General features: G+C 41.8%; 1 protein-coding gene across 2 annotated transcripts in view; it reads left to right on the top strand.

Annotated features, from left to right (window-relative positions):
* Positions 1-17481, top strand: part of NLGN3 (neuroligin 3) — a 305227-nt gene that overhangs the window by 154486 nt on the left and 133260 nt on the right. For both annotated transcript variants that reach the window (XM_029607233.1, XM_029607234.1), the window contains one exon: positions 16970-17119. In XM_029607233.1, the coding sequence (XP_029463093.1) occupies positions 16970-17119 (150 nt within the window). The remainder of the gene's footprint in view (positions 1-16969; positions 17120-17481) is intronic.

A 17481-nucleotide genomic window follows, 5' to 3' on the forward strand; every position in this document is an offset into this window, starting at 1 on the left:
AGCTCAGGATTTTAAGGTATTGCCCAGAGTGATTCCAGGGTCCTTTTCCTGGATGGTAATTCCTAATTTGGGATCCAGTATTGTGTATCTGTAGTTGGGATTATTTTTCTCTACATCCATCACTTTGCTCTTGCACACATTAAATTTCATTCATCATTTACATTTATATTTCCTCAATCTGGCAAGGTTCTGTAATTCCTTAAAATCTGATTGTTTTAACAACTCTGAATAATTTTGTATCATCTGCAGATTTAATCATATCACTCATTGCTTTCTTTTCCATATTATTCTTGAATAAGTTAAACAACAAAGCTCCCAGTACAGATCCCTAGGCACTCAAATATTTATTTATTTATTTTAAAACTTTTCTATACCGTCATTAAGTTAAGCACCATCACAACGGGTTTACAGTAAGGCACATAAATTAATGTTGAATAAGTGTATAGAACCATATAATCTAAACAGGTGCCATAAAGGTTCGGTTACATAATTTTGTGATAAATACTATTTGGTGAATGTGATAAATCTTGTCCTTTTATACCTGTATCATATTTAATAACAAGTATAATTTTAAAAACTGAATCTTTCTTTTAGTAGTGAGATAAAATAAAAGAATATGCTCATATTGGGTTAGGTGTTCTTTCCATCTGACCATCTAGTCATAATCTCTGTTTCCTATCTTAACCCATTAGCAATCCTATCCCATGACTTTTTCCATCTCCTGAGAGACTTTATCAAAGGTCTTCTGAATAAACAAATACACTCTGACTCACCCTTATGGACCTTCAAAGAATGCCATGCAGGCTCTTCATTATCAAGCTATGTTTATCCATAAGGGAAGTAATTTTATTCTTAAAAATGGTGTCTACCATTGTACCTGTCACCATGAGATCCACTGGTCTGTTGTTATTTGGAACACCCCTAGAGCTCTTAACTCTGGTAATGCTCCTTTTAGTTTCCTGCTAACTAGTTTCCTCTTTTTATTAGTGTCCCTTTTTGTGGTAAATGCTATTGTAGTAGTTTCCCTCCAGTGTTTATGTCAAATCTGGATGCATTTTGATCACTTTTGCCAAGCAGCTCCACCACTCTGTTACTCCTTATACCAAGTCTTGTGTTCCACTGAGAAATGGATCCGACAGAGCTCCCCCCCCCCCCCCCTCTTCCGTAGGTTCTAGGCCCAGCTGCTCCATGAAACAGTCATTTATTAAAATTAGAAACTCAGCCTCCCTCACATGTCATAATGCGGCATCTGTTGCATTGATACTGGGGTAATTGAGCTGTCCCATTATTCTGATGGTTCCACCTTTAGTAGCCTGTCTAATCTCTGTTAGCATTTCACTGTCGGTTTCATGATACTGGTCTCACTACTATACTCTGTACCATAACATAAGATGCCTCCTTGTTTTGAGTAGGGTGACAAAGTGAAAGTGTAATGCCTGGCAATTTCTATCCATGGAGATTCCAGAGTGCAGAATGTGAATCCTGCCTGTATGTATGGAATCATTAACATATACAGGATTTGGATTTAATTACTTACCTTTCCAAAGCTGTGTCCATGGTAATTTACCTTTCAGGTACCATAGATTTTTCCCTGTTCCTGAGGGATTACAGAAGAAATGGAGGGCAAAGTGACTTTTCTAAGACCAAGGAGCATCAGTAGAAGTGGAATTTGACTTCACAGGTTCTCAGCCCACTGCTCTAACCACTAGGCCAGTCCTCCACGCCACTCCACTGCTATCTCCACTTCTATGTGCCCTGTCATTTTGATATATTTTGTTCCTGTAACCTGATCTGAAGAGACTCCGGCATAGCCTCCAGCAACATGCTACTCCATGAACCCTGGCTCTGGACTTCCTTTATAGGTTCTCCAGCCGGGACTTCCTGTGGCGCTGGCTGATGACATCAAATCCTCCCTGAGTATATAAGGAAGCCCCTTGCAACCAGTCGGTGCCTCACAACAAGTCGCCTTGCAGTGTGTGTTGCTGCTCATTGTTCCTGCACCTTTTTCTTTCCTTGCTGTTTGCTTGCCTTGCCTCTTTGTTGCCCTGCCTTGGTTGTCCTGCTTGTGTCTTGTCCCTGCCTGACTCCTGGTTCTGACCCTTGCTTCGGATGACTACTCTCTTAATTGCTGCCTGGTACTCACCTCTGCTGTGGACACCAATTACTGCTTTTGTCTTCTGCCTGCCCTGACCTTGACCTGGATTCACATACTGATCCTCGCTGCCTGCCCCAACCTTGGCCTGAACCCAGACCCTGCCTACTCATTGCCAGACCAGCCTTTTGCTCATATCTTGACTCCGTCTGACTGCTCTTTACAGATACCTAAGCCCTGGAACCCAAGCGCTCAACCTGCAGGGAATAGGGCTGGTATAGGTGAAGTCCCAGTTCCACCTATACCAGTAAGGGCTTATCCACCAGCTGTCACCAGGGTCCTAGTAGGATCACCTACTAGGCCTTGTCAACTGTGTTGACCTACCCCAGTTGTAAAAGTGGTATATAAATAATTTCAAATACATAAATAAATTAACCCAAGGGCTCACATCCATGACTGTACCCTGGTGTCACAGAGTCCCACTGGTTGTCCTTTATGCACCAGGTCCCTGAAATGCCTATTATATCTGTCTTCATTTACTGCCATACATTGTAACTCAGTGATTCCAACCAATGTGCCATAGCAATCTGGTATGCCGTCAGACCTGATCCAGTGTGCCATGGAAATGTTACTACTGCCCGATGTTCAGTACTAGGCTAGCACCTGGGCTGTGCTTTCAGCACCTCACAGCAGAAAGACACACCTGTGGTGGCTGTTACACGTACAGGAACTCCTTTCTGAGAACGTGTAGTCATGCATGCCACTTCTTCCTAGTTAAAGGATGAGCTTCAGAGTGTGATAATGAATGGGCAGTATGCAGGGCCCAAATAGCTGGGACCTGCTTTGTGCTGCACGCACACAGCATCTCCTCCTCTTCCTCCTCCTTTGAGTCTTTCCAGCTTTTGATTTATCCCCAGGGTAAGTGAGACAAGGAGAGTCTTCACTAAGCAGTGAATATGAGTCACTCTGAGTGTTGGGAGCAGCAGAAGTGCAGGAGCTCTGGCAGGGTAACTGACTGAGCCGGCTGCCTGCATCAACTTCTCCCTTCTCCTGCACTTGTATATAGAGGGAGCTGTTCCATTGTGATGGGTTCCTATGTGTCTCTCTGCCTCCTGTCTATTTGTTTTAAGATTTGGAAGAGAGGCTGGTGGGGCTTTAAGTTCTTCCCTAGCATTCTTTTGGCTATATGAGTCCTCTCCATGTCCACACAGCTTGCTCCATGGAGGCTGGTATGCTACACAATAGTTTTTTTTTAGTGTAGTTTAGCCTTGGCCATGAAAAGGTTTGGAAACACTGTTCTAACGCTCCCATCTTATTGTTTAGATTTCTGGCCTTTGCATATAGATCCCTAAATATATCGTGTTAACTACTCATGTCGTAGTGGTGTTGAAGTTAGGGGGAGCCCGTTTATTCCATCGGTGTTCCCCCTAATTTTTGGTCTTGCCCCTTCCTTCTCCAAGTTTCCCCCAATAGGGACGCCTTTCTCTGGCTGCTCTGGTCTGTTGCCGGCGCTCAAAACCGGAGATTGTGCAAGACATGGTGGCAGAGGGATCTCGGGCTCTCCGGGGCTCAAAGAGATGTTTAAATCCAGCGGTGTCTGTGCCTGCTCTGCACTCGCGCCAATGCCTGGGAGCACTCCTGGAGTTATTGCACCACTATGTGAAAAAAAATTTCCAATAGAAAATTGAGGTGGAACCAGAGTTATTGGGGTCGGAGGTTCCCCTCTAACTCTACCTTTCCTATTAGTGTGTGGCATAATTTTAAAAGCTAAATATATGAGAAATTCTTTATTTCACGATCCAAAAAAAAAGAAAAAAGCTATCTTAGGATCTTTGGCAGCCACAAAGTATTTGAGACTACTCCGCCACAACTCCGTTCAACTCCGGACAAAGCCAGAACAAGCCACGCGCGCCCCTTAGGCGGCGCGCTGGTGGCTTGGTGCGCCGCAGTAGAACCGATTTTATGGGCAGAGGCCCCTCCCAATGACGTCAAGGGATCCAGGGACCGGAGAGAATAAGCTGTAGTCTCTGGCTCACCAGATAAAGTCTCAAATCCACTTGTGGCTGCCGAGCCGACGATTTCAGCGTAATATCAACTATTTTGGCCAGATCTTTTTCTTGTGTAGTAACTCCTAATATGGAAATTAACATTGTGTAACTATAGCATGGGATACATGATGTCTTGCACTTGTCCACATTAAATTTCATCTGCCATATGGATGCCCAATCTTCCAGACTAGCAAGTTCTTTGTGCAATTTATCACAATCTGCTTGTGATTTAACTGCTCTGAATAATTTTGTGTCACCTGCAAATTTGATCACCTAACTTGTCGTATTCCTTTCTAGATCATTTATAAATATATTAAAAAGCACCAGTCCAAGTACAGATCCCTGAGGCACTCCACTGTTTACATTTATCCACTGTGAAAAGTGGCATAAACTGGATAAATTAGAATTTAGCTGGATAAGTGTGCGCAAATGATGCGTCTTTGTACTTCTAATTTTAAAGGGATACATGACTAAAGTTTACTCACATTATTTAGATGCATTTACCCACCCCCATAAGTTGGCTTTTATAAGTGTAAACCAGAGGATTTTCTAACATGCACGGGACAATGAAATAATCAGTTTAGCTAATTATTCTACCAGTTTGCTCAGTCCATCTTAGCTTAAGAAGACCTCCTGGCTCTTCAGTCTGAAGTCCTCCCATTTCAACCAGACTCTCTACCCAGTCATTTTTTCACTTTTAAGATGTTTACGATTTGATATTGAGCAAAAGTAAATATACGCAAGTAAGTTGCCCCATTTACATGGATAAATTGCTTATAAAATAGCAACTTACTCGCATAAATGGCTTCTCCCCGGAATGCCCCCTAGCCCACACCTTTTATGAATTTTATATTGTGAGCCGCTCTGATTGCTAAAAGCGCTATAGAAGAAATTTTTAAATAAATATTTACAACTTTTGTTCATGGATGTTGAGGTTTTTAAAATTGGTATTCTAAAAACTAAGACTCTTCCACAAGCTTCATGCAATGAGAGGAATTAAATGCTATCACATACCCAATACCTTTACAATGAAATCCTATTCCAAAATGGTGACCTGCATACTAAGAATCTTCGGATGAGCTACCGCACTGCAACTTCAACTGCCTTATATATAATCAGAGCTCAGCAGTAGTTTGTAACATATCACTGGTGGATTACTCTTTTTTCCTTAAGTTTTTTATGCAACTAAAAATTGAAAAATAGAATTTCTAAGACATTGTTGCTTCTCTTAATCCATACATACCTAGAACTTGTGGTCCTTGTAACGTTCTTTAATCCATATATTTCTCTCCATGATATTAAAGATACATATTTCCATTTATTAAATTTGAGATGATACACCGGTTTTAAAATGCTGTCTCTGTCTTTGAAGGATTCAAACAGAACAGGAAAATCAGGGCATCCCAGTAGAGAGGGGCTAAAGTAGCCCAGGTGCCTTTAAGTAAAGAGCAAACAGAGCAGAAATATTCCAAATTACCCTTGTCAACTGATAAGCCGGTTGTTAATATGAACAAAAAAACTTACTGTGAAATGTCTGTATATAAATAGAAGTCTAAAAACTAAGATGGGAGAGTTAGTGAATAGCACTGAATGAAGAGGTAGATATAATTGGCATCTCTGAAACCTGGTGGAAGGAGAATAACCAATGAGACAATGTGATACCAGGGTACAAATTATATCACAATAGTAGGATGAATCAAATTGGTGAGCAGGAAGGTGGGGGGGCTCTCTATCTATATTAAAGAGGGTATAGAGTCAAACAGGAAACCAAATGCACTGTGGAATCTTTATGGATAGAAATTCCATATGAGAAGGGGAATAAAATAGCATGTTATAAAATTGTGGGTGGCGCTCGCAAGGCGGGTGCAGACATACGCAAAAATTGCACGGCGACAGATCGTCCGGCTTCCCCAGTTCCCTCCCAGTCCATTCCAATTAAGGAACGGACAGGGCGGGAACTTCACTACCCTCTACCCTAACCTCCCTTCTCCTATCCTACTCGTCCCCTATCCCTACCCTAGGTACCCCTATTTTTTAAAATTACCTTTTGCTCCTCCAAAGGAGCTGTAGCAAGTTGCGTGCACCGGCACAGTGGCAAAATGGCCACTGTACTGGCTGCTTATAGCCCTGCCCCCTGGACACCCCTCCCTGCCCCCCAGATCACCCCTCTGCCGAGGCCCGGCTCTTGTGTGCGTAACAGGGGTTACACGCGCAGCTGGGTCTCTTTTAAAATGCGCACAGCGCGCACAAGGCCCGGCCACGCGCATAACCCCTGTTTTTTGATCGCGTGGGCCATTAAAAATCGGGCCTTAAGGGAGAACAAGGCCATAGCAGAGAGACTAAATGAATTCTTTGCTTCAGTCTTTACTGTGGAAGATATAAGGAACTGAAACATTCTCAGTTAACCTGGAAAATGTAATAGGGCAAATTTGCTTCAGTCTTTACTGTGGAAGATATAAGGAACTGAAACATTCTCAGTTAACCTGGAAAATGTAATAGGGCAAATTGACAAACTAAAGAGTAACAAATCATCTGGCATACATCCTAGAGTGCTGAAAGAACTGAAAAATGAAATTGCAGACCTACTATTGGTAAGGTGTATACTATCATTAAAACCAACTATGGTACCTGGAGATTGAAGGGTAGCCATGTAACACTAATTTTTAAAAAGGGTTCCAGGGGTGATCCAGAAAACTACAGATCAGTGAGCCTGACGTCAGTACTGGGCAACATGGTGAAAACTATTATAAAGAAAAAATTAACCATAGTTTAACAGGACAAAGCCATAAATCTGCTACATTTTTTTAAGTCATGAATAAACATGGATAAAGATGAGCCAGTTTAATTTAGTTTAATTTCTAGACTTATACCACTTTACAAAAAAAAAAAAAATCAGAGTAGTTTACAAAACCAAGGGGATCATTTATCAAAGTGCTATATGGCGTTTTCACATGCTTTAAGGCGTTTTCGCGTGCAAAAAGCTCCTTTAATGCATGCAAAAACACCATAATGCATGGTGCGATGCAAATTAGGAAAAGGGGAGGAGTTTGGGGTGGGATTTCTAGCCAAGTGGGCTGGCTTCACAATTTGTGAAGCCATATCGTACGGCTTTAACACGGATTTTAACTATATCTTTTTCATTTTCGTTAAGCCATGTGATATGGCTTTATTGCACTTTGCAATGTTTTCGCAAATAGCGTTTTAAGCTGCTAGGGGAGAGAGAACCTAGCCTAGCAGCACGGGGGGGGAGAGAGAGAGCACCTACCTGTAAGGCCCTCATACTAGTTAGGTATTTATACCTCTATATGAGCCCACCTAGCTACTCGAGGTGAGGTTTAGGTATTAGTGTAGGAGTTAGGGGCCACTTTGCAACGTATGAACAGAACAGTGCACTCTTGTGAAGATTTGATGACCTTCGGAGTGAGGAAACTCTTATCCAAAGATGACATTTATGCAATGTTCTCTCAACCTAACTTGATGGACTCTCTACCTGGGTAACATCAAGCTAGGTTGAGAGAACATTGAACAAATCTCATCTTTGGGTGAATTTCCTCACTCTAAAGGTCATCAAATCTTCACAAGAGTGCACTGTTCTGTTCATACGTCGCACTCTGAATGTCAAAGTGGCCCCTAACCCCTACACTAATACCTAAACCTCACCTCGAGTAGGTAGGTGGGCCTCATATAGAGGTATAAATACCTACCTAGTATGAGGACCTTATACCTAGTCTCTCTCTCTCTCTCCCTCTCCCCCCCCCCCCCAAGTGGTTGTAGGTAGGAAATACAACAATTCTGTCACTTATCGCAAAGTGCAAAAAAGTTATTGAAGTACCGCACTTTATGATAAACAGCCTATTACCATAAAACACCCTCCTTTTCCTATCGCATGCAATATTTAGTGCATTTTGATAAATCCAGGCCTAAAATAGATATAGATGTAAATAAAATATCCATTAAAAAATTATAAGATAAACTCACACACTAACAAAAAGTAAGCATTTAACAATAATAAAACTAAAACCAACAAAACAGAAAAAACACTCACACAGAGTCAGACACTACATATCAAAACTAGGGGCAAAGATAGGAAGTTTCAAACTGGTACACTGGCGTATGTGTGTCGTCAAGCACCCAGGGATGTGGTGATTTTATACCTTGTGTATACATATGCACGTGTGTTATAAACTAGCATGTGCACCTAATTTTAAGTGGGTGCATGTCTAGGCACATAAATCCTGCTTCTACTGCATAAGCTGGGAATTTTAAAAGGGGCACGCATCCCTGCCATTGCCAGTTTTGCCAGTTCACCCACTAGGTTGCTCAGTCAACAGCTACGTCCTCCAAACCCCCGATTTGATAGCTTGCACTTCCCCCAGTTATCCCAGACCCTTTAAACTTATCAAAAATGACTCTTTTTTTTTTAACTTACATCTCCTCCATAGCAGAAGTAAACTTAACGCAGCAGTGGACTTGGGAGTGTGCTGGGGCACATAAGTTGATACGCACATATCTCTTGGTCATGCCTCAAAACCCCCAGGCCATGCCCCTTTTTAAAATTCTATGAGATGGGCACGCAGTGGAGATACGTGTCTATCTGGGCAGCTTTTAAAATTCGGTCGGGGGTAGATTTTCAAAGGGTTACGCGTGTAACCCCCGAAAACATACCCCTGTGCATGCCGAGCCTATTTTGCATAGGCTCGGCGGCGTGCACAAGCCCCGGGACACGCGTATGTCCTGGGGCTTTCAAAAATGGGCGGTCCGGGGGCATGGCGGCGGTCCGGGGGTGGTCCCGGGGCTGTCCCGAGTCCTCCAGCACAGTGGCCTTTGCTGGGGTATGGCACGCCGGCAGTTGGCCGATGCGCGCAAGTTACGCCTGTCTCAGGCAGGCGTAACTTCTGCAACAAGGCAGGGGGGGATTTAGTTAGGGCTGGGGGGTTGGTTAGATAGGGGAAGGGAGGGGAAGGTGGGGGGGGAGCGATAGAAAAGTTCCCTCTGAGTCCGCTCTGATTTAGGAGCGGCCTTGGAGGGAACGGGGAAAGCCTTTGGGGCTCCCCTTGGGCTCGGCGCACGCAAGGTGCACATCCTTGTGCACGCTGACCCTGGATTTTATAACATGCGCGCGGTAGCGCGCATGTTATAAAATCGGGTATACATTTGTGCGCGCCGGGTAGCATGCACAAATGTACCCCACATGCACTCCTTTAAAAATCTGGCCCTTGGTGCGCGGCAGCCCAACTTGTGCATGTATCTCCTGATTTTGTTGCATGCCAGGCTTTTAAAATTCACCTTAAATTGAACTAGCTTTTCCCAATCACAGATAATTCATGTCCTCATGCAACAGGGGATCAGTCACTAAAATCCTGATTAAACAGTCATGTCTGAATAGCCTTATGGAACCTGCGATAGTTCATTTCCTGACAAATACCCAGATTCAACGCATTCGAAAAAGAATGACCCAAATAACTACAAACAATTTGTTTATAATATAATCCCTCAAATTCAAAATAATATTCAAATAAGACAATTCTAGATAATTCTAAGATGAACTGCTTACGTTTATCAGGCATCCTTTCTTGTTCCAAAATATCATGAATGAGAACTGCTGCTCTATCTTGAGGTATATTAGTATATAAGGCTGTAATATCTGTCGTTACCAATAAACCGTGATGTAAATCCTGATCTACCGAAGCTAAGCTAGTGATAAAATCTGTTGAATCTCGTACAAATGATCTGATCAATTTTACTCGAGGTTGCAATAAATGATCTATAAACTTTGCTAAAGACTCAAAAATTGAGCCTATACCAGATACGATTGGCCTTCCTGGCGGGTTAGTCATGGACTTGTGGATTTTTGGGACGAAATAAATATATGGATTAACGGGACATCTAGTATATAGGTATCTATACTCCTTTTTTGTAATTGCTTTAATACGAAGAGCATCTTCCAAAATTGTATTTACCCTGAATTGTAAATCCTCGAGTGGATTCTTCTGTAATAGCATATAATAGTTCTTATCATTTAGTTGAGACATGGCTTCACCATAATATTGATCACGATGTAAGATTACCACTGCACCACCCTTATCTGCAGGGGAAACTATTATGGATTTATCATTTTGTATATATTTACTAGCCAACCATTCTTCCCTAGAACAATTATATTGATAAGAATCTTGACTATCATCAATCTCCTTCAACTCATCCACAATGAGGGTTTCAAAAGCAACTACTAGGGGGCCTGGTGGAACCGTAGGCATCCAGGCGGAGGGTTTACGTAATTCATCCATACATGAAGTTATCTGACCACCAAAAAATTCTCTCAATCTAATTTTTCGAAAGAATTTCTGAATCTCAACCCTTGTTAAAAATGAATCATATTTTTGGGAAGGAATAAAGGAAAGACCTTTATTTAGTACAGATATAGCTGCTGGAGATAATACTGTATCAGATAAATTTACCATTTTCTTGATTAATGCTTTTATACTTATCATTCATCGCCTGAAGTCGTACGGTTCCCGGTTTGATGTGTACCATTTTGCTCGATAACTGTTTGTTGCTCTCCCGCCCCGTCCCCGATTTGATAAAAAAGGAGTATTATTCCGATCTTGTACATTTGACCCTTCCGTATAAGTATCTTGTCGACTCTCATTCATGTTAAAGCCCACCTTCCTGTTAGGTTCCTGTCTAGTCGATGCATATTTATCATCTTCAGATAAATCATCAGATGAAGATGATGAAAAGTCACCTTTGGTTTTATATCTGGTCTTTCGATTCTTTGACATCCAGATATAAACATATCCACTGGTATAGTCTCTTTCATCCCTCTGTAATTTGGATGCAAGTAGGGCTTCCCCAGGTCCCTCCCAGTCCTTGCCAATAAAGGAGCAGACTGGAACTTCCTTACCCCTAACCCTATCCTTCTTCCCTCTTCCTTTCTCCTCCCCGACCCCTAAACTAACCCTACCTATCCCCATATTTTTTTTTTGTACTTACTGCTTCTGTAGAGCAGAAGTAAGCTCCACTGGCACACGCTTCCCCAGGACAGCATCTAATGGCACTGTCCTGGCCCGCTTCCCACCTCGCCCCTCTCCACCCAGACCCCCCCCGGCCCACCCCTTTCAGCAGGCCTGGCACTTGTACGCATATTGGGGGTTATGCGCGTGGCCAGGCCGGTTCTAAAATGTGCGCAAGGCCCAGCCACGTGTATAATGCCAGATTTTTACACGCATGGGCCTTTTAAAATTTGGGTGTTAGTCAACTTGATTTATAAGAGTTAATGGACTTCTCCTCCAAGAACTTATGCAAACCTTTTTTAAACCCAGCTACACTAACTGCACTAACCACATCCTCTGGCAACCAATTCCAGAGCTTAATTGTGCATTGAGTGAAAAAGAATTTTCTCCAATTAGTTTTAAATGGAGTGCCTCTTAGTCCTTCTATACAGAGGCATTATGACATTTTCTATTTTATTCACCATTCCCTTCCTAAGAATTCCTAACATTCTGTTTGCTTTTTAGACTGCCGCAGCACACAGAGCCAACTATTTCAATGTAGTATCCACTATGTTGCCTAGATCTTTTTCCTGGTTATAGCTCCTAATATGGAACCTAACATTGTGTAAATACAGCATTGGTTATTTTCCCTATATGCATCACCTTGCACATGTCCACATTAAATTTCATCTGCCATTTGGATGCTCAGTCTTCCAGTCTCGCAAGTTTCTGCTGCAATTTATCATAATCTGCTTGTGATTTAAGTACTCTGAATAATTTTGTATCATCTGCAAATTTGATTACCTCACTCGTATTTCTTTCCAGATCATTTATAAATGTATTGAAAAGTCGGGTCCCAATACAGATCCCTGAGGCACTCTACTGCCCACTCCCTTCCACTGAGAAAATTGTCCATTTAATCCTACTCTCTGTTTCCTGTCTTTTAGCCAGTTTGTAATCCACGAAAGGACATCGCCACCTATCTCATGACTTTTTACTTTTCCTAGAAGCCTCTCATGAGGAATTTTGTCAAGCGCCTTCTGAAAATCCAAATACACTACATCTATCGGTTCACCTTTATCTACATGTTTATTAACTCCTTCAAAAAAGTGAAGCAGATTTGTGAGGCAAGACTTGCCTTGGGTAAAGCCATGCTGACTTTATTCCATTAAACCATGTCTTTCTATATGTTCTGTGATTTTGATATTTAGAACACTTTCCACTATTTTTCCTGGCACTGAAGGCAGGCTAACCGGTCTGTAGTTTCCCGGATCACCCCTGGAGCCCTTTTTAAATATTTGGGTTACATTAGCTACCCTCCAGTCTTCAGGTACAATGAATGATTTTAATTATAGATTACAAGTTTTTACTAATAGGTCTGAAATTTCATTTTTGAGTTCCTTCAGAACCCTGGGGTGTAGACCATCTGGTCCAGGTGATTTACTACTTTTCAGTTTGTCAATCAGACCTACCACATCTTCTAGGTTCACCATGATTTGCTTCAGTCCATCTGAATCATTACCCATGAAAACCTTCTCTGGTAAGGGTATCTCCCCAACATCCTCTTCAGTAAACACCGAAGCAAAGATATCGTTTAATCTTTCCGCGATGGTCTTATCTTTTCTAAGTGCCCCTTTAACCCCTCGATCATCTAACGGTCCAACTGATTCTGTCACAGGCTTTCTCCTTTGGATATATTTTAAAATGTTTTTACTGTGAGTTTTTGCCTCTACGGCCAACTTCCTTTCAAATTCTCTCTTAGTCTGTCTTATCAATATCTTACATTTAACTTGCCACTGCTTATGCATTATCCTATTTTCTTCTGTTGGATCCTTCTTCCAATTTTTGAATGAAGATCTTTTGGCTAAAATAGCTTCTTTCACCTCCCCTTTTAACCATGCCGGTAATCGTTTTGCCTTCCTTCCACCTTTCTTAATGTATGGAATACATCTGGACTGTGCTTCTAGGATGGTATTTTTTTAACAATGACCACACTTCTTGCACACTTTTTACTTTTGTACTGCTCCTTTCAGTTTTATTCTATTTTTCTCATTTTATCAAAGTTTCCCTTTTGAGAGTTTAGCATGAGAGCCTTGGATTTGCTTACTGTCCCCCTTCCAGTCATTAATTCAAATTTGATCATATTATGATCACTATTGCCAAGCAGCCCTTCCACCATTTACCTCTCTTACCAAATCCTGTGCTCCACTGAGAATTAGATCTAAAATTGTTCCCTCTCTCTTCAGTTCCTGAACCGATTGCTTCATAAAACTGTCATTTATTCCATCCAGGAACTTTATCTCTCTAGCATGTCCCGATGATACATTTATCCAGTCAATATTGGGGTAATTGAAATCTCCCATTACTACTGCACTACCAATTTGGTTAGCTTCTCTAATTTCTCTTAGCATTTCACTGTCCGTGTCACCATCTTGACCAGGTGGATGGTAATATACTCCTATCACTATAGTCTTCCCCAACTCACAACGGATTTCTACCCATAAAGATTCGATTGTGCATTTAGTCTCATGCAGGAAGTTTATCCTGTTGAACTGTATGCCATCCCGGACATAAAGCGCCACACCGCCTCCCGGGTGCTCCTCTCTGTCATTGCAATATAATTTGTACCCCGGTATAGCATTGGTTATCCTCCTTCTACCATATCTCTGAGATGCCAATTAAGTCTATGTCATCATTCACTGCTATACAGTCTAATTCTTCCATCTTACTTCTTTGACTTCTGGCATTAGCATTCAAACATCTTAAAGTTTGTTTTTTGTTTGTATTTTCATTCTGCTATTTAATTGATAGGGATGTTGGAATTTTTTAGCTCAGGTGAGTTTTTAGTTACAGGCACTTGGACTACTTTTCTTGTTATTGAAACCTCACTGTCTGGATGCCCTAACTCTAATGCATCATTAGTATCCTTTGAAGTTACCTCCCTTCGAACCATGCGCTGCTGAGCGACTGTCGGATTTCCCCTTTGTTCTAGTTTAAAAGCTGCTCTAGGGTGGAACCAGCAGTCTGGTTCCACCCTAAACTTGACTACCTTCCAGGCCCCACAGACCTTTCACTATTTTAAAAGCAGTTCAGTTTTTTTCTTTCTCTTGTATGCTCCTCTATAAGCCAACAAGCCTCTAACTTCCAGTGCTCTGTAGCCTAAGCAGCACTGTTTTTCTTCCAGTCCCTTTTCTTATGCAGGAATTCCACAAACTTTATCTCTTTTTTTTTCTGTGTGTTCCCTGAGCCACACAAACTTCGGCTGCCTACTTCCTGAGCAGCGCTTTGCCTCCAATCTTTGGCAGGCCACACAAAAAACTTCACATCTCAGTCCTCTTGTGGAAATTTGGGTTTAGAAAAAAAATCCCCAACCTGACACAATATGTGAGGGTGAATGAGCAAATCATATAGGCTGAAGCAGAAAACCATACTGACTCCAGCCTGTCTCTAATGCAAATTCAGCTTTATTAGCATTCACAGCACTTTAGCACCATAGTTGACTGTCTTAACTGTGAATAGTGTACATATTATTTAAGAAAGCACTAAAAACCTGACTTTTTGTAGGAACATTTTGGGAATAGGGGTGCCAGGAGTGTATTTTAAACACTGGTTTATGGGAAGCAGAAAAGAGTGGAGAACAAACTTTTATGTTTAACTATTTTGTATTTGTTTTTAATATGTAAGAGAATGTTATGGTAATTGTGTTATATTTTTTAAGAATGTCTGTTTTATAATTGATATTATGTATGTAATAATATGCACACCATTGAGATTTTTTGATAAGCATTATAAAAACATAATAAATAAATAGATAACATAATAATGGACTGCCTACCTTTTTAGTACGCTTCCCAGTCCTCCTGGTTTGGGTCAGAAAATATTTACAGAGCTGCCGCTCCTGGAGACACGGGGGCCTCCTGCGTACACAAAAAGAAGGAAAATAGGGTCACTCCATCACAATTGTCATTTATCTTTTATTTGAAGAGAAATTCTTAGCAAGGGAGTCCCATATATAGTTTTGTTGCACCTGCTTGTCGTCAGAGAAAATGAAATTACTTACCAGTAATACTTGTTCTCTGTTGACAGCACTGCAGTGAGCTACATAAATGCCTCCCCTTCTTGTGGAGCTATTCTTTTCACCCTTTTCTTCTAAGCTTAGCTAGATCAGCTGTGGGTCCTGCAGTGCATGAGAAACCACCATGCATGTTTAGAAACATGCTCTGTACCAGCATGAAGTGAAGTCGCATAACCCCTGTGTGCTTGGTTGCACTGACATCTTTAGAAAACACCTAATACAGGTAAGCCATTTTGCTTGCCTCTACAAATCTAAGACTGGCTCCTGGCAAGGATTTTTAAACACCTTTAAAGCACTGGGATCAGCCATCCCATCAGTTTATATGGAGTATATGTGGAAAAAAGATTAATCTCTCAATACATTACAGGATAGTTTCTTTCCCTTACCATGTCTGATAAAAACTGTAGTTAATGGCTCTGTATTATTTATTCTCCTTTCATTATCCTCCTCACAGGTCCTTCTTGGCTGACTTTGGCCTGTCTTCTCCATGCATCTGCATAGAAACAATCTCAAAAGTCTCAAAGAAACAATGCTATTGACAGCTTCCTTCCATTTTAACAAACCACTGATCCCCTCGCCTGGACCTTTCTTGCTCTCCCCCTTTTCCCATGCATTCTCCCCTTTCTGCTCGCTCCCTACCCCATCCTCCTTTCATGAACATGTGCCAGGCAATGTGCTTTTGTCTCTTTTTGTTCATGTTAAACTTAATGTGTGGATAGTTAATGCAAAGTAATACCTCCACCCCACCATACCATTCTCGACCACCCTATACCACAGAAGCAAAACTATTTTACAGCCAAGAGTTCCTTTTCTAATTTGGATGGAAGCATCTTAAAAATCACAATCTGGAGGACATTAGAAAAGTTACACAGATCACTTTCCTACCCGTCAGTGTGTAACTTTCTTAGCAATGGTCAGACTGGATGGGCTAACTGGTCTTTATCTGCCGTCATGTGCTATATTACTATCTATGTGAGTATGTGATTCTCCTCCTAAAAAATCCCCAGATCAGCACATTCCTTGACCCCTAACACTGGGACATTGATAAAGATCCTCCTATGAGATCCCCACATCAGGACATTCCCTGCCCCCTAACTCCAGGGCACTGGTAAAGATCCTCCTTTTTTTATCATCTTAGGCATCTAATTAAAATTGTCTTTTTATTTCCCCTACATATACAAAGACTTCAAAGGAGGGAAAGATTGCTGGTTTTCATGGTTAATAAATTGTGATAAATAATTTTTGTTTACCCAAAGAATGACTGAAATGTGGCTCTGTGGCCTGCAGATCATCCTACTGGCCATAAGTCTATCCCCTGCTGTTGTCTTCTAGGACTGTGACAGAACACAGCTCCATTGCAAAGCGAGCATAGGTCAGGAGTGGCCAAGAACCACAAAGATGCCAGGTTTTCAGGCTATCCACAGTGAATATGCAGGAGATAGATTTGCATGCAATAGAGGCAGTACGCGCAAATTTCTCTCATGCATATTCATTGTGAATAGCTTGAAAATCTGATAGTGCAGCCCTTTTGGGCCATGATGGATGGAATGGTGATTCTCTCAGTAGTATCCAGAATCGTGATGCATAAGACAGGCGTGGGGCTAGGTGGCATGAACTGTGAGATGATCCTGGCTCAGGTTCACCGGCCATCCTGCCACTGTTTAGGGATGGTTATTGTATTGATGCTTGGACGGTGAGGCACAATTTGTTTTTGAACACTGGAGCATTGGCATAGCATTGTCACAGTTTTTTCTTCTTTCAGACATCCGGGACAGCGGAGCAAAGCCAGTTATGGTGTACATCCATGGAGGCTCCTACATGGAGGGCACAGGGAACATGATCGATGGCAACATGCTGGCCAGTTACGGGAATGTCATTGTCATCACACTGAACTACCGCGTGGGAGTGCTAGGTAAGGTGGGGCTAGGCATCTCTGCTACCAATCAGAAATGAAAGTTTGCTAGCACAGCAAATGATGGAAGGACAATGAGGTGAGGCTGCTCCTGAAGTAGGAGATCCACTGGGGTTGCCCAACATTCATATATCCCAGGGTTTGTTTTAACAATTCATTTTCCTGCTGGTATACCCTACAAGCTGGAGTACCGCAGGGATCACTTTTATCAACAGTTCTTTTTCATGTTTATCTAAGGCCACTTTTCCTAGCGTGTAGCAGATGGACTCAAAACAAGTGGGTATAGTGTGCTCGTGCTAGCAGTTGGAGACGGATCTGACGTCAGCACGGGTACATATACCCCCACAGGAAGTGTAGCAATT

This window comes from Rhinatrema bivittatum, chromosome 6 (genome assembly GCF_901001135.1).
Source record: "Rhinatrema bivittatum chromosome 6, aRhiBiv1.1, whole genome shotgun sequence".
Classification (NCBI taxonomy): domain Eukaryota; kingdom Metazoa; phylum Chordata; class Amphibia; order Gymnophiona; family Rhinatrematidae; genus Rhinatrema; species Rhinatrema bivittatum.